At 41.3% G+C, this 26,399-nt stretch overlaps 1 protein-coding gene across 3 annotated transcripts in view; it reads right to left on the bottom strand.

The window, feature by feature from the left end:
* LOC149241521 (choline monooxygenase, putative (CMO-like)) overlaps positions 1–26,399 on the bottom strand; it is a 301,653-nt gene that overhangs the window by 202,285 nt on the left and 72,969 nt on the right. For all 3 annotated transcript variants that reach the window (XM_089374000.1, XM_089373999.1, XM_089373998.1), the window contains exon 3: positions 10,758–10,893. In XM_089374000.1, the coding sequence (XP_089230126.1) occupies positions 10,758–10,893 (136 nt within the window). The remainder of the gene's footprint in view (positions 1–10,757; positions 10,894–26,399) is intronic.

Raw genomic sequence — 26,399 nt, 5'->3', positions numbered from 1 at the left:
ACCATTCATATGTTATAAAGTCCTTTAACAAAGTGCAACCCCAGGGGCACTTAGGAAGATTTCCCAATGTCACCTCAAAAACACTTCCTTTCTCTTTAGGTCAATATTTTTCTGGCACACGGGGGAAACACCTAGAAAATAAATGTTTTTGGTAATTCTAGAATATGATGGCTGGTGCAATTTACCAAAACTAGTGCTTATCCTATTGGGCTATGGACCTATGTCACATGGTGTGGGTTCAACAACAAATAAGTTCAATTCAGAATTTGAACATTTTGATAAGAATCAAATGAGGTCCGCCATTAAATTCAACTATATATACACACACTATAAAGTTTGTGTGTGTGCACTGTGTATACACACAACATATATATATATATATATATATATATATATATACTTGTGTATGTATTTAATTATATACTTGTGTATGTATTTAATTATATAACTTAGGTTTTTTTTATTCTATAATTATAATTCATAAAATCTTTGTGAATGATAAAAAAAAATGAATTTCGCCCATATATAATATGAAACACAATTTTTTAAATATATAAATTTACACTACATCCCAAGGTGACTTTGAAGAATGCACTTTGACCAAACCAGCTAATTCCATGGGTTCATGACTTTTGTTCCAACCCAACAGATTTTAGAAAGATATGTGCAATCAACCAAACCATCATGCTAAGATGGATGGCCTATCAAACAGGTCATGTCCTTGTGGCGAGTTCTCCCTATGGTCAAAAGCTAAAATGGATAGATCAATGCTCAAGCAATGGTGGTTGAGCTCTATTGATAGGATGAGGCTAGCAACAGAACAAATTCCAATTCAAACAGGGTTCCTTCCGCTCCCATTCATCAATTGATGCAAAACTATTCGAATCGAAACATACATGCATTCTCCTTGAACTGGTGGAGAAAGGTGCTTAGATTGGACACAATGTGGATGGGTTTTTCATTGATAGTGCCCGTGAATAACCCTAGGGTGGGGGTGGTGTTGAAAAATCAATGCATGTAGTTATTAGGGTTTGATTCCTCTTTTCTTGATAATTACTTGTGATATGTGTTGGCTTCTTTTACTTCTTTATTATGTTATCTTTCATCAAGCAATTACCAAATCAAAAATGCATGAAGATCACAAGAACAAGAGACACAAGATGTAGGCACTCAGCCAAGGCAAAACCCCTCTTCAAGGGGAAAACCCAGTCAACTCTTCTTCAATAATAGAATCAAGTCAAAGTGAGACAATCTAGGACCTTTTGACCAAGACAAAGACTTCCTCCAATCACCAAGTCACCCTCCTTCCAAGTAGATAAATCTTGCTTTAGTCAACAATAGTCAACTCCTTCAAAACTACTTCAATCTAGAATTTCAACCCCCTGCAACTCAGAATTTTGGACCTGCAGTTACTGCAAAAATTTTGGCCCCTGCAACTTTCCCAAAAACCCTATAAAAACTCGCATGTGTGAGAGAGGGATGCCCAAAAACTTCAATTTTGATCTTCCTTTGATTTGTCCTTCTTTCTCGTTGACTTCGCACTCTTTTTCTTCTCCTTCCATTGCAGATCGAACTTGTCGATTGTTACGAATATAACTTATATAAAATAAAATAAATATAAATGAATATATAGTAAACATAATTATAATTGATTAGTTAATGAAGAGGCATGTTCTAAGGGACATGACCATTCATTGAAGGGGCACCTACCAAGGTATTTAAGCGGGCCCTCATTGTAACATTCAATAACTCTTGTACATTCATCTTATTAATAAAATATTGCTTATAATACATTGTGTATTTTACATATTAAAAGCACAAACAATTATGAGTTTTGTCTTCATTGATGATGGATGCCAAATAGGTCGAGCTCTTCTTCTATTTACACTGCTTTCGAAGGGTTGAATAGCCCCAATCTGGGTCGACTTCATCAAGGTAGGACAAACTTGGTGAGGAGGTGACAAATAATTGTTTTGACTCAAAAATAATTTTCTTTACATGATACAAAAGCCCAAGAAGGGTCTAATAAAAGTGACAAAGACTCTTAAGACTCAATAAAAACCTTAGAAGCCTACAATGGAAGCTTTGACCTAATAAATAGGTAAAATGAGCATGAAACTCATGCTTCAAAATAATTTTCTTTCTCTTCTTTTTCATTTTTACAATAAATACATAATGACAAAGTGTAATAGTAATTATGAAGACCGACCATAGTTACATTGTCAACACTCCCTCTTAACTAGGCAGGTACTCAAATTGACATTGTTCACAGAAGATTTGCAGCATACGCAATGCTAGAGATACCCTAACTGCCTAGGTACCCTCTCAACAGGGACTAAGGTGTCATCAACGAAATTGCCACTATAGGTACCATCAAGCTACAACCCTGGTATCAATCCAACAGGATATATATACCATCTAGGCCCCCAGCCCTAACACCAACCCTTACAACGATCCAAGTATCTACTATCAACACTAAACTGGAGCTCTACAAGATACCCTCCCTTACTGGGATCTAGAAATCAACTCAGATCTTGATACTAACCAGGCCAAGTTGTCCTCCCAAGTACCATCATATAGGCAGTTTTTATGGTACTTATCTCTTCCTCTCAACCAAATTAGAGATATCCACCAATACGAGCATGCTCCTAAAATCAACTAACTTCTTGTTCGGAAGAGATTTCGTCAACACATCAATGACTCGTTCATAAGTTGGCACATACTGTAGTTTAATGACACCATCTTGTACCAAACATCTAATATAGTGATACTTATTGTTAATATGCTTAGTTTTGGCATGCAACACGAGGTCCTTAGACATTCTGATGTTGCTTTGATTATTAGAATTTATAACTGCGAGATCTATTGACCACTGAAGTTTGACCTAAAATTTTTTGAAGACTCTATGCCTGAGGATACGTCAGAGGCTTCATGTACCATCAAAGTTTTTTTTAACTCTAACTTCTTCTCATCTTCTTCTATATTGTACTCAGATTCCGCAAGCCCTACGGAGATGATGTAAAGTATTGCTAGTGTGATAAATTGAGTCATGTAACAGGCCTAGGTAACTTGGGACATTGTCATCAAGTGAGTTTACTCTAGAAGGTTTTTCTTTACTTGGTTAATTATTAAGTACTTTCGAACACTTAATAATTAATTGAGTTTTTTCCTCCAAGCATAACCCCAAAGTCAGAGTGTGGCTTAATGGAAAGGCCTTGCGTCTAGAGTCATTGTATATTACCATACTAAAGTCATTGTCTAGGGGTCAATGTTTTTTATTTTTAAAATTTCCCGCAAAACATAAATTTTTAAAAAATTATGATTGTAAAATGTAATAAGTGATGTCTAGAGAAGTTGTATGGGGTATGTGTGCTCAAAATTACACCTCTAGCCCTCAAATTTCTACTAAGACACACTTTGAGGGGCAAAAAACAAGTTTTGGACCCTCAAAATCCACTTTTCCTAAGCTTAGTGGAAAATGTGGCAATAAATTAGCCCAACAATTAAATAAATTGGAGAAAATAAATATCCACACATGCTATATGATGTGGAACTGAGGTGAAAAATCATTGAGTTAAAGTGTTAAAAGGTGATGTGGACTCTTTGATTTGAGGAAAAGACGTGCTCCAAACAAATCGAATTCTCTTGGAGGGGACCACAGGTTCCTCAAGGAAAAACGCATTTATTGAAGCAAGGAATTTGAGTTAGCTTGATGAGTCACTATTTTGGTGGGCTTTGGACTTGGAGTTTCACAAGATATGAGTGGAGAGTGGTCTCCTACCATTCCACTCCCACATACACATGTCCCTCCACCCAAAATGCGTGGAAGCTTCTAGGGATTGCATGGGCCTTGTTACCCACCATTTTGTGGGTGATATCCCTAGGAGAAATTTTTTCTCCAAGATGGTCCTCAACCGACAGCCAGCAGCTCCTTGCAGCCACCAACTAGCTCATTGTGCTATTTCTCCGCCACCTGTGTCAGCCATGTGGTCCCTCGCCTATTTGCGATGATCGTATGTTTGAAGGTGGGCCTCCCAAACCTAAAGATATGCATTGTCATTTGGTAGTTGAGTATTGTAGTTTGCTTTTCATTTACACTTTTGGGCATGGATTAATGGGGGATTCAGCAAAAAGAATGGGCTAGGTATGTGTTCCTGTCCCCTACGCCCCTTTTGGATATTGACCTTGGATTCTAGTCCTGTGGGATCTCTTTTACTGACCATTTGGCTTTAGGGATGGTATTTCACGGGAAACCTTGATTTTGGTTGCCTGGTCTTGCTCCCTTATCCGCTTATATTACCCCCTTTCCACTCATTATTACCCCATTCATCATTTCTCCCACCTGGGTCCATATAGGGTTAGCTTGCCCCTTCCCCTTGCCCTCACCTTGGGTCAGGCCTGGAATGATGCCCCGGAGGTTGATGCAGCTAAAAAGAAAAATAAAAGCATATTTGGTCACGTTCAACAAGGAAATGTACCACAAAATGCAAAAGATGGCCAGGACAAACACATTTAGCACGTGGGCAAAAGCTAATACATGAGCTCTACCCCATCATCATGGCCATCACCCTGGTTTCGACAGGTTCTACGAGCCTCCATCATATAGGAACCCATGGTTGTCCCAACCCTTGGTGGGCAATGAACCGCCCTAACTTGAAAGGGGTATTTGCTGCTATATCTTATGCATCATGCTCTTACCCCTTGTGCCCCAAGCAGTTAATCAAAGAAAAACATAAAAAGGAAAAAGGCATATAAAGAAGGGTGGAAAAATCAAGGTCGGGACACCTCATGTACCACGATTGCTCCCTCCTATACATTATAAACCCAAGTGTGGGCTTCCCTTTTATTAGCTACCCTTGTACCCCAGAATGTGGCCTAGGGCTTCCCCTTCTCATCCGCTACTTCATTCACTTATCTGTCACATGCCACCACCTTTTGAAGGGTGTACCTTGAACATATTATCCCTTTTAGAAGTAGAAACCACCTAATAGGTTACTTGGTTAATCCCATTTGGAGTTTAGGAGACATTGGCACATCCCAAAGCCCATTATGGAAGGGTAGGCCATCATGAAGTCCCCACCTATGGTCCATGGTTGGTAAGCTCATTTACTCGATTTCCCTAATGAATTGTTGTACTGAAAGGCTAGGGGGCACACTGGATCTTATGCAGGATTGCAGATGATCTCCATCTTGGATTTGGTCTCCCTATACGGGGTCTTAATCCTCCAGAGGGCTACATTGGCACATGTAGGGTGTGTGTTGAGAACCATGGGCCTCCACAGCAGTAGACAGCACTTTGTGGATCCCCGACAATGATCAGAGATGCTTGAGATACTCCCATTGGACAAGGACGATGCACCTGGTTCACCTTTGCCCAGCTGGCCCCAGAGATGTACCATGCACCTAGTAGCTGACCCAGGACTTGTAGGATGATGTAGCATCTCCTACACCATCATCAGAGCCCTTACAGACGATCTACAGGCACCCTCGACTCATTTGGAGACCCATGATGTTATTATTGTGCCCCCACACCCATTTTGAGCACCACATGTTTATTGTTTGGAGAACAAGGGGCCAACCCCTTGTCCATCACTTTTGAGGGCCCTACTCTTCATTATGGCACCCATGGACCTCATTAAGCCTCTTAGAGGGCCCTATGGCATGCATAGATTATTATTTGACCTCTTGAGAGGCTTATTCTTTCATTTAGGCGCTAGTTTGGTGGGCTTGTCACCAGATGTTAGATTATTAGAACATTATTTTGTTCTTTAGGCTTATGTAGGCCAAGGAGGCTAATTTGAACTCCTCATTAGTGTATAAATACAAGTGAGATGAATTCATTATCTCATCATAACTTTGGATTGGATCGTTTCTCTCTTGATAATTTCGCACTTTTTCTAGAATATGAATTGGAACTTTATGGATAAATTTTGATGTGTGGATATTGGTCTATCTTATCTTAGAGCTTCTCTCTCGAAAATTGTGGATGGTTGGATATATTATGTTACATATAAGTACATGATTTAATGTTATTCTTATTTTACTTTGTCATATACATTGGAATGGGGTTTTCATTATTTTTAGGGCTAATTGTTGCATGCATTTACTGCTTTAAATTGTGGAATTTTCTCTCTATTATAGCATCTCTCAATGTATGGGCCATGTAATGTGAACGAAATCTCCTCGGGATAATTCCATTAACGAATTGACCTTGATAAGCCATCTCCTTTGCACATCGAAGTATAAAAGCTGCAAGATTGCTTACCTTTGACCTAGAAGGCTAGTGAAGTAGTCTTGAGGCCTCCTTGATCAAGAACCAAGGGTCCTCACTCATATTCATCATAGACTCCATTCTCCCAAGACTAAGGCACTGATCTACCAAGAGGTTGTCACCTAAAATCATACCTTTCTCACCTTTTCCTAGGTCTAGCCAAATTGGGTCACTTAGGGTATCATTTTCCCGATGAACTAGCCCTCTAAAAAGTTCGGTCTCCTAGGTCCTCCTGCACTGGTGTTTCCTCAAGATCTCCAAACTTGAGGCCATACTGACAGTGGAGTTGAGAGAAAAGCCAAGCCCTAGCTCCGGGATCAAACTTTTCCCTAGCATCCCCAAGGCTAGTACCTCACAGAATCAATTCAACACCTTTATGTGAAAATTCTTTCTTTGATCCTTGCCCCCACCTTGTCTACGGTACGAACATCATTGGTTGTCATACTCCTTCTTCCTACCCTAGACTAGGTCCACTCGGTCCCATTCCTCCTACCCCTCATTGATCTGACCAAGAAAGGTGCATTCGAGTGGACTGATATAGCGCAGGAGGCCTTTGAGCGCCTCAAGAAGGCCATGAGGAGTTGCCCTGTGTTAGCGCTATCTGATTTCACGCAACCTTTTGTTTTGGAGTGTGATGCATCCAATGAGGGTGTTGGGGCTGTGTTGATGCAGGGTTGGCACCCCATAGCGTTTGAGAGTCGGAAACTCCTTAGTCATGAGAGGCTCTATTCTATATATGACAAGGAGATGTTGGCCATCATGCATGCGTTGGCCAAATTCCGATAGTATTTGGTGGGCAACAGGTTCAGGGTGAAGATTGATCACAACAGCGTTCAGTGCTTTTTAGAGCAGAGAGAGCTCAATGAGAACCAACAGAAGCGGGTCAGCAAAAGCCAGGCGGCCTACAATTTCGATATAGAGTATGTCAAGAGCAAGCAGAATATAGTAGCTGATGCTTTATCCAGGAGGCCCGCGACATTATCCCTTATGAGTATCTGCCAGGATTGGAGGGCGCAGTTACTGGTGGAGTACTCTAAGGACAGACAGGCTTGTGAGATCTTATATGGAACCCATGCAGATGACAGGTACCGAGAGATGAATGAGGTGATTTATTACAAGGGGAGGATCTATTTGGTACCTGGTTCACAGTTGAGGGAGAGGATTATGCAGGTTGTGCATGATTCTCCACTAGCAGGACATCAAGGGTTCCTCAAGACATATCGAGCCATCCGAAAGTGTTTCACATGGAGGGGCCTCAACGGGGATGTTCTGAGGCACGTGCAGGAGTGTGATACTTGCCAAAGGAACAAGGAGGAGGAGACACACCCTCCAGGTCTATTGCAGCCCCTTCCTATTCCTGGGAGGAAATGGAAGAGTATATCTATGGACTTTAATATCGGGCTGTCAGCAGTACAGGGGTGGGATTGCATATATATGGTGGTCGACTGGCTAACCAAGTGCGCCCATTTCTTTGCCATACCTTCTCAGTCATCAGCTTCACAAGTGGCCGAGTTGTTTTTCAAAGAAGTTTTCAGACTACATGGTCTCCCCCAAGACCATAATGAGTGACAGGGACAACAGATTTATGGGGGAATTCTAGCAGAAATTGTTTCGGCTAGTGGGGATAGAGCTCACACCCAGCACTAGCTACCACCCACAAACCAATGGTCAGACTGAGATCGTGAACAAGTGGTTGGGGGGGTACTTGTGCAACTACGTGACCGGGCAGTAGTGCGCATGGGTGAAGTGGCTTCACCTCGGAGAATACTGCTACAACACTACGTTCCACGAGCCAATATGTATATCTCCATTTTGTGTTATATATCGATATGATGCTCTTAACATTTTTTGATTTGGTGTTTGGAGACAGTAGGGCCCCGAGGGCCAAAGGTTGGGTACAGGAGAGCCAAGGCATATTGACGACTCTCAAGGATAATTTACAGACAACCTATAATCAACAGAAGATCTATGCAGATAGGCACACGGTTGAGAGGCATTTTGAGGTTGGCAACTTAATCTTTCTGAGGCTCCAACCATACAAATGGTCCACTCTAAAGCAAAAGGGAGTTGAAAAGCTCAAGCCACAATTCTATGGGCCTTACAGGGTGACCAAACGGGTTGGAGAGGTGGCCTACAAGTTGGAGCTCCCACCTGGGAGCAAGGTGCACAATGTCTTTCATGTCTCGTGCCTAAAAAGGGCTTTGGGACAGCATGTGACAACAGCTACTCATCTACCCCCTTTGTATGATGAGGGGAATTTGGTGTTAGTTTTGAGGACATTTTGGAGGTGAGAGAACGAAATCTCGGAAATGGCACTGTTCGGGAGTTTTTGGTGAACTGTAAAGATATGCCCGAGGAGGATGCCACTTGGGAAGGGGAACAGGTACTCCAACGTCTATCACTTCAATTGCTTGAGGAAAAACAACATCTAGGCGAGGAGGATTGTGATGTTCCTACTTAGCAATTTGCTAAGTAGTCACAATTTTTGCACAATTTTGAGTTTTGTTTAGGAGGACTTAGGGAAAGTGAGTTAGGACTCAGGAGGACCCCACTTGCAACTTTTGGCTAAGGGAGGCTCCAACATAGGAGAAGAGGGACAAATCGAAAAATTGGTGGATGGTGCGGGCCACCCCAAAGAGGAATACACACCCCTTGGAGTAACACGCACTTTTGGAGGGAGAAAGACAAGAGTGGCGTCGATGCATGGGACCCACATGGAGAGAAAAGAGCTCAATGGTAAATACAAGGAGCATGCATCGTTTTGGGGCTTTTCATCATTTGAAAAAGAAACTCGCTTGTATGCTTGAACTATTTAGCTGAGTCTACGAAGTGTTGTTTAGCACTAGAGATTTCCAAGGGGAGATCTCACCTCCTCCTTTGGTGGACTTCGAGTGCCACCTTAGGGGAGCCATTGCTACACTTGAGGAGTTGTTCGGGAGATATCACAAGGAAATTCGAGCTATCTTTGGAGCAAACTAGGCATAGAAAGGGACCACGCATTCTTGTGGAGAGATAGCTTCAGGGCAGAGCTGGTTCTGGATTTTAGGAACACATTTCCTTGGCATTTGGCAGCATTTTGCAGTGGTTTTGTGGGTGATTTGGTGGCCATCCATCAGGCCGAATTCTTCTTTATAGGCATGTGCAGAGGAGGTTGACTGGGCCTACGCAGTCACTTGAGGAGTGCACTTGTTGTGGGAGGCTTGACCGGGAGTTTGAGGCTGAGTTTTGCTAGGGGTCATAAGGAGAATTATTGGAGGGATTTCTCAGCATTTTGAGGCCCATTGGAGCAGCAGACTCACAGGGGTGTGAATACCTAGCTGGAGAAGGAACTCACACTATTTGGGGTATTTCCAGCGGGTCGAAACGAGGCCAAACTCTTTATGGGTCTTTGTGGGTTTGGCGAGGAGAGGCCACAATTAATTTCGCAGAATTTTCTGAGCACTCTAGAGGGGTCAAACTCCAGTTCCTTTCCAACCAGTAGCAATAGAATTTTTGGGTCAGCGCAGGGGTTGAGGTAGCAGCACTTCCTATCATCCAGGCAGCACATTTTATCACCTGGGACTTGTCTAGCTTGCTTTTGCAAGCCCAGGTGCACCTACTCCATACATCTTGTACTCTCCTTGATATATTAATAAAATGGCTCAGCTTGGTGCAGTTTTTGGCAAATTTCTGGGTGTCTAATTGCATGTTGAATTTTTGTGTTGCATATGGTGTTTTGTTTTGATTATCACTGTTAATTCCTAGTAGGAATATTACATAATGTTTTTAATAATTCAAAAACATAGATCTATTTGGGAAGTTGGACAGGTATTGAAATCAGTTAGATAGTTGTCAACTTGTCATTTATTTAAAAAAGTCATTGCCATTCTAAAAGTCATGAAGATTCAGAGCCCACCATATGAAAATGCAATCAGACAAATCTCTACGAAGGGACGGTACTTGTACCAAGCTAGAATTTGAGGTATCTTCTATTAACTATAAATGGAGCTACAAAATCTCTTTTTATCTCATGTGCCTTGCTGTAAGTATTTTTCCTTACCTTGCCGTAGGTGAACTTTTGTGATAGATTTTTTTGTAAAATGTTGAACGGCATCCTTTTCAGTCGACTTTATAGTAAACCTCTTTCAAAGATGGGCATTTTCAGTCCTGTGCAAGCTTAGTTCTTCAGTTTCTCTTAAAACAAAGGTAAGCTATATTACTCTCCAGGAAACTGTTAAAACTATTGTTTGCTTAAGACTCTGAATTCTACATACTACAGTCTCAAATAATACACAAAAGTATTTATTATTTATTTCTTAGCTGATAATCTTAACTGGACTTGCAAAAGCTGCTTCTGATATAATCATGTTTAGAAAGCAGCATCATACTTCATATCCATGAATAACAATGGACAAAATAGTTTATATAATGAAAGTATGAGGCCAAAGGCTGGATCGATAACCAGATGTTTGATAAGCGCAAAATAAGATTAGATAAAAGGACTCACATGATAAGGGCAGACAAAACAAGATTTTCTGCCACTGCCTGATGCAACAAGAGAAGCATGGTGACGACAAACATTGTGAAACGCATGTAGATAACCATTTCCATCCCGGCAAATTACAAACTGCACATTTCCCAATCTATTGATTCCAAATGTTAGCTTTGGTACCAGCTAAAATGCTATTGTATACAGATGTACTTCATTTCAGAAACTAAATGCTATTGTTGCAATACAATTAAAAATATTCCAAGGAAACTGAACTGCATTTCACACATGATCATCAGATTTTCCCTAAAATAATCATTATGAAGTTTGTTTCCTCTTGTAAATAAGAAATGTGAACCAGTTTCACCAGACATGGAATAAAAACCTTGTTTATAATGCAACCATGTAAGAAATTGGGAATAATTCACTCCACAAAAGTAATCTATGCACTCATATCACAAGTATAAAATCTACAGTTCTGCACGTGACGTGCATGATATGATGGCTGGGGCGGATGGCTTTCGCACCCCCCAGCCATGTTCGATTCCTGCGGAGGCGTTCGTTGAGGCCCCCCACGCTATGGTGATATTTGTAACGGCTATGCCGTAAAAATATGCTCATCTGCTGGCTTCGGCCATTTGTAAAAAAATCTGCTGGCTTCGGCCATATGTAACAAATCTGCTGGCTTCGGCCATATATGTTGTATGATGATCTTTCAGCAGGGATGAAAAATTCCCTCACTGAAAAAAAATAAAATCTACAGTTCATCCATGAATATCTTCCAGAGAACCAAATATAGATCTTTTTTCTTTTTCTTTTTTATTTCTTCTTTTTTGTTAACTGTGGAAAAAAAATTGTCTTATATTCACATGAAAATTTGTACATCAGCAAAACAAAAGGTGGAGTATATACTATATACAATAAAAACTGAAACTTCCAATATAAATCTTATACCCAGGAAACTGAAACTGACAAACCTGCATTTCCTAATAACACTAAAGGATTGCATCAAGGGCTCTAAAAGAAAATGAATGAAAAATGACACACATAAATGTTGTTAATTTTCTAACCCCAGCAGCCTGGTTAATTATTTCCTAGCAGATTCAGACCTACTAAATAAAAAACACAGCTGAAATTTTAACACAAGATATAGACAACAGTGGAAGCAAATTAAAACACCAGTCTCAAACACTTGCACACAAGATTTCTGCCCTTCAAAATCAGCTATTTCATTATCAATAATCTACAGGATACAAAGGCAACCTTCTTGGGATAATGGCCCTCTGAGGAAAAACACAACTAAAACAAAAACATGGCAATGATTCATCCGTCAAATCCTCTGCAAATCTTGCTTGGCTAAATCTGGATCCTTCTGCCTTTCTAACCCTTGCACTCTTCCTCAAACCCCGTACACTTGGATGAAAGTTCTTCTCCACCCAGTGGTTAGAAAATGTAAAAATGGCAGCTTATTAATCTTATTTTCTTTAACCTTGAAATTTGTTTGTGAATCTTTATTATCTTCTTTTGTTCTTTAGTTAGATCTTTTAATCAAACAATATGAAGAACAACAACAACAATACAGGACACATATATAGGCTCTCAGCCAGGGCAAAGCCCCTCCAAGGGGAAAACCCAGAAACTCTTTTCTTCTTAGAATCTGCTTCAAATGATATACAAAGACCCAATCCTTAGACCAAGTCCTTCTCCTAGTACCAAGTCAGCCCTTCCTCAAGCCCTTTGAATCTGCACCAAACTGCTACACATTGCAACTTTGACCTACCAGCTACAATACTGCTACTTGATTTGCAACTTTAACCCTGCAATTTTGGCTTTGCAACTTCTGAGGAAACCCTAATTCAGACTTCTCCTGAGACCTTCCAAGAGCAAGACAGCTCTTCCTAAGGTCAACGAGGTCTAGACAAAGTTTCTTTCCTACCACCAGCTACAACATGCTACTCTTCGTGCTACTGCAACTCGATCCTGCAACTTCAGCCTCTTAATGCAGCCCAAAACCTTAGAATTCCGCACGTGTTAGAGAGATAGAGCCCAAAACCAAAGAAATTTCATCCTTCCTCCTCTTTGACCTTCGCTCTCCTTCTTACAACTACACAGCTATAGATAAAACTCTTTCTTGATAGATCAAACTTGTGTGTGTGTGTCTCCAAATGAGATCGCACTGCTCCCTTTTATAGCCTTCTCAAGGGGTCGAATTCCCTCCTCTAGGCCGACTTGTATGCTTGGAGATTCTAGAACTTACTAGATTCAAAAATAATTCTTTTTACAATAACAAATTGCCTGTAACGGTCTTAGAAACATGATGTTGACTCCTTCGACTCATGACAATAAATCCTAAGACCTAACAAACCCTAGAAGCACAAAGAACATGCTTTTATCTAGAAAACCATCAATAATGAGCATGAAACCCATGCTTAATAATACTAATTTTCTTCTTGTTTGTTACATAGGATACAAATTGAAATGAGTACAACAATTATGAAGACCGAAACTAGTTACATTTCTCAACACTCCCTCTTAACTAGGGAGGTATTCATAATTGTACAACTAGTACAACATCATATCTCAAACTGAAGAGTTCTCAAAAGAAATGTTGGATTGATAAGCCATATTGTAAACAGCATCATTATGACCATCGTTGTCCCTGAGGCTTAACTGGACAAGCTCTTCTTTATTTAAGAGCATTGTCCTCGGATGTCCACAAGGTATGTCCTTTTAGGACTATTCTTATCTTGGATCTTCATACCTGAGTCCTCAAAGAATATTGATCCTCTTCGACCACTCTTTTCTTGGATTATTGTGTCATCCTCAAAGAGTGTCGGTACCTTTCCTTTCTTGGATGTTATATCGTCAAGGAAACCACAGTTACTTATCCAATCCTCCATCATTCTCTCTTCATCGCCTGAAGATGAGAATGCACATGTGATGTCCAATTTCACTCCCTCTCAACCAGAGAGGACATCCCTATTCTCCTTTAATCTTGAGAATAGATCATTCCTCCTATTTAAGGAGACTCCTTATACTCCCTCTCCAAACCAGAGCAGATTCCTGACTTCTTTCCAATAATAGAAGCTAGCACCACAAGCCTTACTGCTTGTCTTCTTCAGAGTATCAGCTAATTGATCTTCATAGTTACATGGCTCCCTCTTTTTTTTCCCTACATTTCTTGCTTTCTTCCGAGGTATCATGGGGCCATCTCCACTCTTCATTCTTGTGACAGGATCCATGTCATCTTTCTTGCTCAACACTTTCATCTTTGACATGAAGGCCTTGTATTGAGCCTTCCCAAACTTCAAGCTTGATTATGGCTTCATTATGAAAGTGATCTCCTTGACCTTCAGGTTATCTTCTTGCACAGCTACCCTTTCAATCCCAAGATGGACTCATCTTGACTTCATAGATGCCAGGTACCAAACATTCTTCATATGTATCCATCCATGCAATTGAACTTGCCTAAACTGTTATCATGTATTCCTGCAACATCCTTTTCCAGGTAGCCAAAAATAATATTTTAGTCAGATAACCAAAAATTAAATAGTCTTACCTTACCATGGTAGACCTTCTCGTACCATCAACATCATCATCAACCATCTCCACTAGAGACTTCCTTCATGCATCAGAATGCCCAGGGATCGAACTTGATTACCAAGTTACAACTTTTTCTTTTTGGAGATTATTTTTGATGTTGATTATCATCTTACATATTCTAGAGAAAGTCCTAATCTTTTATACATCCTTAAAGTAAGTCAAATTCTATACTTTTTCTAGCATCATAAATACTTAAGCACATTTCTATAGTCAACTTTCTTCCACAAGATTCCTATACATATGAATCTTATCCAAAGTTTACTCTCAGCATGCATTCCTATGCTTTCATCCGATCATCTAGCTTTATGACCCTGAAGAGAACCTTCAGCTTGACCCATTGCGTTCCTTCATCCCTTTACCAGTGTTGATTCCACATTACATGGAATGTCTACTTTCCTTGTCATGATTCTTTTCCCAAGGACCTTCCAAAATGATGGTCCCTCCCGGATCATGATGATCCATTCAAGCAAGATGACAACCTCTAACATAATTCTAGATAATATTTGGATGAACAAAATGGTCTAACATTATATTCTAGATGATTTCTCCTAAGCAACTTAATCATTTAAATTCCAAATATGCTATTATCATATGATTCTATCCTATGATGCTTATGCAAAACATATCTAAAAGGAAAAATTAAAGAACCTAGAAGTTAGTGAACCTTCTTTAGTAAGATCCTTCACTTCTTCCTTCTTTGTCTTCTTCTCATTGTTGATTTGTGGTAGCATCAAATGTGCTATAGCCATGAAAATTGTTGGAGAATCTAATGCACATGAGATCTCCAAGACCCCAAAATGGTTTGGGGAAATTCCACCCGATTGGAGAGATATTAAAATAATTAATATTTTTAATGGGGTTCCTAAGTTTAAACTTAGGAAAATTAAAATATTAATGGGTATTAATATAAAATTGGGTGAAAATGTTCTAAATGATATGGATCAAGCCAAATCTAATCTTAGCCATTGATTGAGGACTTAATCTTGGTCGTTGAATACTCAACAGAAAAAGTATAAGAGGAGGCTTGAGGGTCAGTTGGAGATACACCAAATTGATCAGTTAGTTCGATTTTCTGAAGTGGGGTTTTGCTAAGAGAATCAACCTGGTGACCTGTTGCAACGAGGGGCAATTCGGCACAAAGACGAGAATACGTTGCAAAGAGGCAAAGATAGTGCCAGAGAGACAGCGCAGAGCCTGGAGAGGTTGACGCATAGGCAATTGAGTGCTACGCAGAGGCAGCTGGGAGCTACGTTGTTGATTTGGGGTGGCATCGGATGTGCTCTAGCCACGAAATTTGGTGGAGAGGCTAAAGCACATAAGATCTCCAATACCCAGAAATCGTTTGGGCAGAATCTAACCAGTTTGGGAGATATTAAAATAATTAATATTTTTAATGGAGTCCCTAAGTCTAAACTTAGGGAAAATAAAATATTAATTTGAATTAATATAAAACTCAGTTAGAATGGTCCAAAAGTCATGGATCAAGCCAAATCTAATCTTAGTCGTTGATTAGGGACTTAATCTCGGTCGTTGAATTGTCAACGAGAAAAGTATAAGAGGAGGCTTGAAGGTCACTTGGAGAACACACCGAGTTGATCAAGAATTCAATTTTCTGGGGGAGGGCTTGCTGAGGAAATCAAAGGAGTGATCCTAATCTAAGTAAAAGAAGAACACTAATAACCTAAGTAAAAGAAGATCCTAATCTAAAGAAGTAAAAAGCACTCCCAAGCAGTTACCAATAGAAGAGAAATCACTTAATCTCTATGCCCTAGATTTCTCAACTCTTTCCCCCTTAATCTGACCTCGAGACCTTGATCTCATTTCTTGTTTGGTTCTCCACCTGGGCTTTGAACTCCTAGAACCAACAAAATACCTCACCCTTGGCCTTCATGAAGAAGATCCAAGTTTTCCTAGAATAGTCATCAATAAACATGACATAGTATTGTGCTCCCTATACTAATGCCACTAACATTGGTCCACATACATCTGAGTGAATAAGATCCAAGATCCCATTGGACCTACTCTCGGCGCTTGGAAAAGCAGCCTTAGCATTCTTTCCAAGTGAAAATCCTCTACACATGCCTTGAAGCTCAATAATAAAATCTTGGAGACTAGTGACAATCTCCCTCAGAATTGGAAACACCCTATAGTGCAAGTGTTCCAACCTCTCGTGCCATCACTCACAAGCTATCATTGTCATGTACCAACACCTAAACAAGTTTTCCTATTAACTTGTATAAGTTGCACTCTCTAACCCTAATAGTCATTGCTACATCTAGGCCAGACCCCTCCAGATGAATGAGCACCTACCCATTCCTAAATATAACCTCATATCCTATGTCCTTGATTACTGAGACTAAGAGCAAGTTCTTCTTCAGTCCTAATACAAACAGCACATCCTTGGCTTCCAATGTCTCTCCGCACTCGAGCTGGGACATAATGATTCCAACACCCTTTATTGCATACCTGGTATCATTACCAAGCTCCACATGTGAATTTGAGTCTCTCTCCATTAGACTATCAAACAACTCTCGTATCTCTATCATATGATGTGATGCACCATTATCCAAGTACCAAGCACTCCTAGTGATCATGTTGGTAAATAGGCAGGAGACAAATGAGAAATGCTTCTAGAACTTCATTGCAGAATCATTAAGTTGAACCTTTGTTGATGCTATTGTCTAATGTGTCTTCTCCTTCCCTTCTTCTTTGAACACTGTGATGTATGGTACCCATTCTTGTGGAAAACAAAGGATTTGAGCTTGTTGAAGTCTTCCTTCCCTAGCTGAGAGGTTGTCCCCTCACTATTGCACTTGGAAGTTGGAACCCTTCCCTTTGCCTTCTTGGCCATACTAACCAAGGCCATGTTCTCCTCTTCGTCTCCTTGTCTGTTGCCCTTAGACTCATCCCAAGTCTCTTCCTAGATGTAGTCATCCCAAAGCCTCTCCCAATTGGGAAGTTTCTCCCGAGCACAAATTCCCTTGACAAATGGTTCCTGTGACATGGAAAAACCATTCGGTGTTACGTTTATGAGCTCTACATCCTCCACTTTATCCACAATGGATTCAATTTGAACCCACGTTTGGGTGATCCTCATTAGGTAACTAGTAACGTTATCAGACCTTAACATCTAGATGTATCTTACCATGTTTCTCAAGATCATCTTCCTGTTCATGTTGTCACTCTAGAACAAGTCCACTACAACTTTAGACATCTCTCTCACCAACTGCTTCTCTACGAAGTACATGCTCAAATGATCCTTTACAGCATCCAAGACAATCCTCCAGGATTTGATGTCCTTCTTTACATGAGCCACCCTATCTATTGGATCTGTGATTTTAGAAACAACCTTTTTTGCAAATTCCAAAGGTCATGTTCCTTCAAAAGCAAGGTCGCACTCGCCTTCCAGGATAGGAAGTTAGATGCTTCATCCAATCAGTGTTCAAACCTGAGACTCGTAACTACTATTACTAGATCTAATAAACACTGCCTTGTCATAAGTCCTTCTAGCACCCACAAGAAAAATAAAGTTAATGGTTTATAGATCTAGTAAGATCTCCTATGGATCTATATTTTGGTCCTTTCAAACACCCACGAAAAATTAGTTTTTTCCAAACCATTCACTGGTACGATCTCCCTCTCTCTCTCTAAAGAATGACCTTGGCTCAATCCTTGGTGGCAGCAGCTACATATAACCTCTACTCCATATGCACTTTCTTTGGCTAGATTCTCGACCCCACGGCTGCTCTAACTATGGCTATCTCTTGTTATGTTTACGTGCAACTTCTTTATATTATGAAAATTGTGTTCTTTACAATTGGCGGCTAGCTTGGTTGTCGACTGCTTTTTTTTTCACTTTTCACTATTGGCCACTAACTTACCCCTTTTTTCTTTCACCTTTTGTTTTATCTCAATCGTCATACAATGTACAACTCTACCTCATGTCTTCAACCCCACTCGTGACTTTCCTGGTAGCTCACACCAATTCTTTGTCACCCAATGTCACCACTACGTACAGCCATACAACTACGTATGGTCATCATATAAATTATGCATGCATCCATTCCTTTGTCGTTTGTGGCCACTGACTATACCTGCCACATATCTACTGCGCCTGTACGAATTATGGCCATGCGTAATACATAAAAATGAATTATGGCCATGCGTAATACATAAAAATTGGTTTCCCAAAGGGTGTATTCTTATACCATGTTAATTTTCCAACCCCAACAACATGGTTAATTATTTCCTATCAAATGCAAATCTACTAGATCAAAAACATAAATGAGATTTTAACATGTAAGATATAGATAATAGCATAAGCAAATTAAAACACCAAACTCAAACACATGCACACAACATTTTTTCCGTTCAAAATATGTTGTCTCATTAACAATAATCTATAGCATACAAGGTTTCTTTCCTAGGATAATGGCCCTCTAAGGAAAAATGCAAAGACAACAAAAACCTAGAAATGACCCAATTGATTAAACCCTATGCGGATCTTGCTTGTTTCATTTGGATCCTTCTCCTTTGTTTCCCTTTGCACTCTTCCTTGAACCCTACACACTTGGATGAAAGTCCCTCTCCACCTAATCACTATGATTTCACTCTCACTATGTCATGTGCTCAAAGATGTGTCTTCTCCTTTACCCTAGCCATCCTTATAATGGCCCTATGAGGAAAAATGCAAAGACAACAAAAAACTAGAAATGATCCAATTGATTAAACCCTATGCGGATCTTGCTTGTTTCATTTGGATCCTTTTCCTTTGTTTCCCTTTGCACTCTTCTTTGAACCCTATACACTTGGATGAAAGTCCCTCTCCACCTAATCACTATGATTTCACTCTCACTATGTCATGTGCTCAAAGATGTGTCTTCTCCTTTACCCTAGCCATCCTTTTATAATTTTTAGATATTGAACAAATCCACAACCCTAGTCTCCAACCTCAACATCACTTGAAATCAATGGTTGGGATTGATCTAAATAACTAATGCGAATAGCCTTTGCATTTCATTTGATTAACTCACTTTATCTTATAAAAGTCAATTACTTTAATAATTAAAGTAATTACAAAGGTTAAGGGTCAATTAGGTGACTTTTACACATCTAGACACAAACCTGTGCAATAAAGTACTTGCCTAACTTACTCCCATCAACACATGTAAATAGCAAACAACTTTGTTCTTGGGCCAATTTCACAACAACAGGAAAAAAAAGTGTTTATGCAAGTAGCATAAGGAACAACTAGCATTTACACCTTTTGAGCATAAGGAACAACTAGGTCAAAATAAAGTCGTTCCACATTGCAAGTAGGTTCCATCCTTTTAAAGCATTCAAAACAAATGCCTTAAAACGATAACCATGTAAATCCCCCATAAGTTTTAAATAAAAAGCGGAGTATATACACTAAAAATTGAAACTTCTAATATAAATCTTATACCCAAGAAACTGAAACTTACAAAACTGCATTTCCTAATAACGCTAAAGAATTGCATCGAGGGATCTAAAAGAAAATGAATGAAAAATGACACTTAAAATCATACATGTAAAAAGCAAACAGCTTTGTCCTTGGCCAATTTCACCAAAAAATAATAAATAAAATAGTTTTTATGCGAGCAGCATATTTACACCCTTTTATAAGATAAGATAAGATAATTTTATTAATGTCAAACGAATGACCACAAAAGTAGGTCAATGGGACTAGAGGATACATCCAATAAGAGTACAATGTGGGAGTGCAAATGCCACTCCTAGAAAAGCTAAATCTAATACAAAATGTGTGTGCACAAAATGCAGTAATGAAAAATGCAAACAATAGGACATCCGCATGAACATGAACATGTATAAAACCATAGCAGCGGCCCGATAAAGAGCCCACGAAGAGAGAGAGTTGAACATGAGGTCCATGATGTCAAGAATGCAAGAGTCTGATAAATGACGGCCAGGAGGGCGATGAGGGTGTTGGCTCACTATCCGAGTCCTCTGGAGCTATCGACGAATCTGGCTGCATGATCCTAGATGTAAAGAAGGAGCGAGGGATACTCCTAACATCCAAGGCAGAAAGAAAAAATCTCTGGATAAGTCTTTGGCTACTCTGTTGTGGCTAGGAAGGGATCTGTGAAGGGGGGTAGCCTGATTTGGATCTACCTAGAACTAGTCACTCTGGTGTTCTAGACATGCATAGACTGATGTGTTATTTGGCACCTCCAAACCGTTCTTGACGATATCGGTCAGTCTCCTCTAGTAAGCGGCTGAGGGGAGACCTGAAGTCTCACTACTCTACTATCTAAAGTATCCTAGAACTCAACTTGTCTCTTATTGCTTCGATCAGTCGGATCAACCCAAAACTATGAAGAGATCCTCCGGGTCACCCCCATGCGATGCGGCGTATGTAGAGCCAAAGATTTGTGTATAAATATTTCCTTAATGAAGAGGGCTAATCTTCTCTAATCTGGGTATCAGAAGAAGGTAGAGAGGGAGCCCCCCAAATCCATATAGAGGTAATGGAAGCGTCCTCTGATCTCATAGTATAATGAACAATTAGTTCAAAATAAAATCGTTCCAAATTGCATTTAGGTTCCATCTTTTTAAAGCATTCAAAACAAATTCCTCAAAACGTTAACCACATACATCCCTTATAAGTTTAAACACCAACTATGGGTTAACCCTGAATGATAAATATAATTGAATCTCGATGGATCCATTCATTCTATAAAAACAGCAGCATAACATCTAGCTAATTAGTTGACATAATATCTTTAATTATTGTCTACATGAAATCAAAAAAAAATATTGTACACACCTATTACAATGCATCTACTATCTCAGTTGTGGTAAAACTATACCCCGCAAAGGAAATTAATGCATAACATTCCAGTGATCAATAGAAATGAATTTAGATAGAAGAATAAAACTTAAAAGCAATGTGTAGCAGAAGTGACAAAAAAATAAAGTAATTATTCCCAATACCAATTTGCTATGGATCGAAGGAATGCATCCCTTGAGTTTCTGCATCCCAAATGACAATGGGATGGGTAGAGGATGTTGTAAAATAAAATTTCTTCACCTCAAGCAGCTTTAATCTTGTCCTCATCTCCTAAACAGAGCCAGCCTTTCCCTTTGAACCTAAATCCCTAATTAATTAAAACCAAAAATTATAATTAATAATTAAATATATTAATATTATTAATTATATAAACAAAATGTCAAGTGGGTGTAGCTCGGGTGGCAAGGAGGTGTCGCTCTTATCCTCCCCACTCGGGTTCTAGTCCAACCGAGATTGACATGCTTGCTCCTTGGGAGTAATTTCTACATGAAAGATAACAAACTCACTTAGACACAGTGGGTATAATATATATTTTTTATCCCCGATGGGGGTGTTTTTCAAGGCAACTGATTGGACAAGCGGCGTGCTCTCACCACACCCGACATGTGCTAAGGACGCGGCATAGTAAATGCACCTTGATTGTAGATTTGGAGAAGCCTCTCAATGCGAACAGGAGAGTTTTAAGCACAGGAGAGGAAACGTTAGAGGCTTTGTTGTGAGTAGATATGGTTTTCGCCATTCGCTCTCTTAGCAATTTTGCTGAGGCATATCATGTTGATTTGGGGTAGCATTGGATGTGCTCTAGCCATGAAAATTGGTGGAGAGGCTAAAGCACATGAGATCTCCAAGACCAGAAATGGTTTGGGCAGATTCTAACCGGTTTGGGAGATATTAAAATAATTAATATTTTTAATGGGGTTCCTAAATCTAAACTTAGGAAAAATAAAATATTAATGGGTATTAATATAAACTGGGTTAAAATGTTCCAAAAGTCATGGATCAAGCCAAATCTAATCTTAGTTGTTGATTAGAGATTTAATCTCGGTCGTTGATGGACCAACGAGAAAAGTATAAGAGGAGGCTTGAGGGTCAGTTGGAGAACACACCAAAAGAAATCAAGAATTCAATTTTCTAGGGCAGGGTTTGTTGAGGAAATTGAGTGAGTGATCTGAGTTGCAGCTGAGGGGTAGTGAATACATAGCAGAGAAGCAGAGTTAGTACCAGGAGGATCAGCACAGCGCCGTGAGAGGTTGGCGCGGAGCCAGCTAAAGGCTACACAAAGGTAACCAGTGGCCATGCAGAGGCTGCGAGGAGTTGTGCAGAGCCAAAGAGGGCCAGCGTGTGAGACGCAGAGGATCTAGGGGCTGACGCAGAGGCTCCAGAAGCTGACGCAAAGGCTCCAGAAGCTGACGCAAAAGCTCCAGAAGCTGACGTAGAGGGTCCAGGGGCTGACGTAGAGGGTCCAGGGGCTGACGCAGAGGCTCCAGAAGCTGACACAGAGCCCAGAGAGGTTGACGCAAGGCTAGAGAGGCTGACGCAAAGGCTCCAGGGGCTGACGCAGAGGCTCCAGGGGCTGACGCAGAGGCTCCAGAAGCTGACTTAGAGCCCAGAGAGGCTGACGCAAGGCTAGAGAGGCTGACGCAGGGCCTAGAGGCAGCGCTAGGAGAATTTCGTGGGACAGACTGAGAGATGGAGAGCTGGATAGGGTGATGCAGTCCTTATCAGAGTGACACAGAGCAACAGACGCTGCATTGTTGTTGTGGGATCGTTCATCTGGTAATTTAGCCGGAATATCTGTCTCCGATTGAGAGGTACTACTGCCGAGGGCATTCTCTGTTGAGTGAGCCATTTCTGGCACCCAGGTTGTACTCTGAAATTGCATAATAATAAAACCCTTTGAATAGCTGCACCGGTTTTCCCGCATTGGTTTTTTCCAGGGACCTTAATCCAAAAACAACAGTGTCACTTGTGTGCTTGTCTACTTTCAATTGATGATCTGTATGTGTTGATACTGTACTTGTATTTATTTTTAGTAGTTACATGGTAAATAACTTGTTAAGTAATTGAACAAGTAGGAAGAAATAAATGAGATAGTACAGGAAGAATTTCTAACGGGTTTGAATTAAAAATTCCAACATGGTATAAAGCATGGTTGCAAATCACAAGATAACTGAAGGCATCAACTAACAAAGCCGTAGTAGCAGATTCAGTTGGCCCGAGTGACAGAGTTGATCCGTGCAGAAGGTGACAAAGGAAGGAGTGACGCAGAGATACTGTGGCATCATTCTGGGCTAGAGAGAGGCAGCACAAAGGCTAAGGGGGGCAAAATCAAGCTCACACAGAGCCACGCAGAGGCCAGGAGAGCTGACGCAGTTGGCTAGGGGAGCTGATTTGTCGGTGTCGGGATTGCGCAGAGCCAAGTGGCTCAATCCTTCAGTTGCTTGGGTATAGGAGGTTGCCGGTAATTTGCGAAGCGAAGCTGGTGGGGTACTATGGTCAGAACAGTACCTCACAGGGCAAGACCAAGGAGGAGGGATTTCCAGAAGGGAAATAGATACTCAAAGGGAGTCGAACCGAGAACTTCCAGACGGGAAGTTGAGAGACTCAATAGGAGTCGAACAGAGGACTTCAAGGAGGGAAGTAGAGAGACTCGGAGGAGTCGAAAGAAGAGCAACATAATGGCCATGAATGGACTGAGAGATCAGGATAGGTTGGACAGAGCATCCAACTTCGTGGTCTAGAAGGCAAGGATCTTGTCCATTCTAGACAGATATCGCATCAAGGACTTCGCCTTGAAAACAATAGCGATCCCAGTTCACCCAGCTGAAAATGAGAAGTACGAGGAGGCAATGGCCAGGTCGAAGTGCATCATCCTTGATGGGGTCAAGGATCATGTGGTGTCGCACATTGCTGACAAGGACACAGCAAATGAGATGTGGGATGCCTTGAAGAAATTGTACCAGCATACTTTTGCGCAGAGGAAGATGTTACTTGAAAATCAGTTGCGATCATAGCAGACGCAGAAGGGAGAGCAGACAGATGTCTTCCTCGGTTGATTGAAGGAGATCCGTGACCAACTAACTTCCATTGGTGCCACGCCGGATCAGGAATTGGTGGTGAGGACTACATTGAACGCAGTGTCAGAGGATTGGGAGGTATTTGTCCATAGCATACTCGGCAAGTCGAACCTTCCAGACTGGGAGGAATTGTGGGAGGCTCTTCGTCAAGAAGAGATCAGACGAGTGACCAAGGCGAGGAGTAGCGGCAAAGGGGTCAAAATCAAGAAGGAGGAAGAAGAGGATGCAGCTCTAGCATTTGTGGGGAAGCATGAGAAGAGAAAGAAGAAGGACCTCTCCAAGGTCAAGTGCTTCCATTGTGGGGAACTGGATCATTTTGCGAACCAGTGTCCTAGGAAGAAGAGCAAGGGAGAGGTTTCTGAGACCAAGGCAGCGCCAGCAATGGCGGAGAAAGAAGTCAAGAAGGATGACGATTGTGCCATGAGTGCTCATGTGCCACTTGAGAAGAAGTAGGGAGACATCGAGTTGTAGTCAGACGGACTATAGGTGATGAGGGGCAGGATCCTTGAAGTACCCAACCTCTTGGATTATACCTTGCTACGGGAGCCCCGAAGAGGAGTAGCAAGACTAGCGGATGTCGGTAGAGACGGATGTGGATGGAGTGATAGAGAGTGCTACAGTGCAAGAGTCGCGGGACAGCGTGAGGCAACAATGCGAGATGCATGGAGTTGTTGCAGCAGCGCAGAGATCAATAGAGGGAGCACTTGTCAGCGACAGAGGGAGCTTCAGCATCGGGAGTGTTTCTAGCCTGACAGAGATGTCAAAGTTGGGAGGATCAGTTACTTACTTCTCAGTAATTGAGTTGCAGTGCAGCAGTTAGCAGTGGCAGTGCTATGGGTAGCATGATGAGAGGGGATGCAGTGCAGATACAGCAGTGGCAGTGGTAGGGCCATGGGCAGCAGCACGAATACAGAGGGAGTTGTCGTACAGATGCAGCAGTGGCAATGTCAAGGCCATGGGCAGCAGTACAGGATGCAACAGTGCAGAGGATGTTGGGCGGGGAGGCCTAGCATCAGCGTAGGGACCGATACTGGATAATCAGGGTGATACTCAGTGAGGAGTTTTACTAGAGCACAGTCCTCGCTAAGAGGGAGTGTTGATTTGGTGTAGCATCAGATGTGCTCTAGCCATGAAAATTGGTAGAGGGGCTAAAGCACATGAGATCCCCAAGACCCAAAAATGGTTTGGGCAGATTCTAACCGGTTTGGGAGATATTAAAATAATTAATATTTTTAATGGAGTTCTTAAGTCTAAACTTAGGAAAAATAAAATATTAATGGGTATTAATATAAAACTGGGTTAGAATGTTCCAAAAGTCATGGATCAAGCCAAATCTAATCTTAGTTGTTGATTAGAGATTTAATCTCGGCCGTTGATGGACCAACGAGAAAAGTATAAGAGGAGGCTTGAGGGTCAGTTGGAGAACACACCAAAAGAGATCAAGAATTCGATTTTCTGGGGCAGGGTTTGCTAAGGAAATCGAGTGAGTGATCTGAGTTGCAGTTGAGGGGCGGTGAATACATAGCAGAGAGGCAGAGTTAGTACCAGGAGGATCAGCGCAGAGCCGTGAGAGGTTGATGCAGAGCCAGCTAAAGGCTACGCAGAGGCAGCCAAGAGTTGCGTAGAGCCAGAGAGGGCCAGCGTGTGAGACGCAGACGGTCTAGGGGCTAACGCAGAGGCTCAAGAAGCTGACATAGAGGATCTAGGGGCTGACGCAAAGGCTCCAAAAGCTAACGCAGAGCCCAGAGACGCTGACGCAGGCCCAGAGAGGCTGATGCAGGACCAGAGAGGCTGACGCAGGCCCAGAGAGGCTGATGCAGGACCAGAGAGGCTGACGCAAGGCCTAGAGGCAACGCTAGGAGAATTTCGTGGGACAGACTGAGAGCTGGAGAGCTGGATAGGGTGACGCAGTCCCTATCAGAGTGACACAAAGCAGCAAAAGCTGCATTTTTGCTATGGGATCGTTCATCCGATAATTTAGCCAGAATATTTGTCTCCGACAGAGTGGTAGTACTGCCGAGGGCATTCTCCGTTGGGTGAGCCATTTTTGGCACCCAGGTTGTATTCTGAAATTGCATAATACTAAAACCCTCTGAATAGCTGCACCGGTTTTCCCGCATTGGGTTTTTCGGGGGACAATAGTCCAAA

Source organism: Pinus tabuliformis, chromosome 8, assembly GCF_031772625.1.
Source record: "Pinus tabuliformis cultivar Carrire ecotype Pingquan chromosome 8, CPIR1, whole genome shotgun sequence".
Lineage (NCBI taxonomy): Eukaryota > Viridiplantae > Streptophyta > Pinopsida > Pinales > Pinaceae > Pinus > Pinus tabuliformis.
The sequence above is the reverse complement of the archived record's forward strand: the minus strand, read 5'-3'. Positions and strand labels throughout refer to the sequence as shown.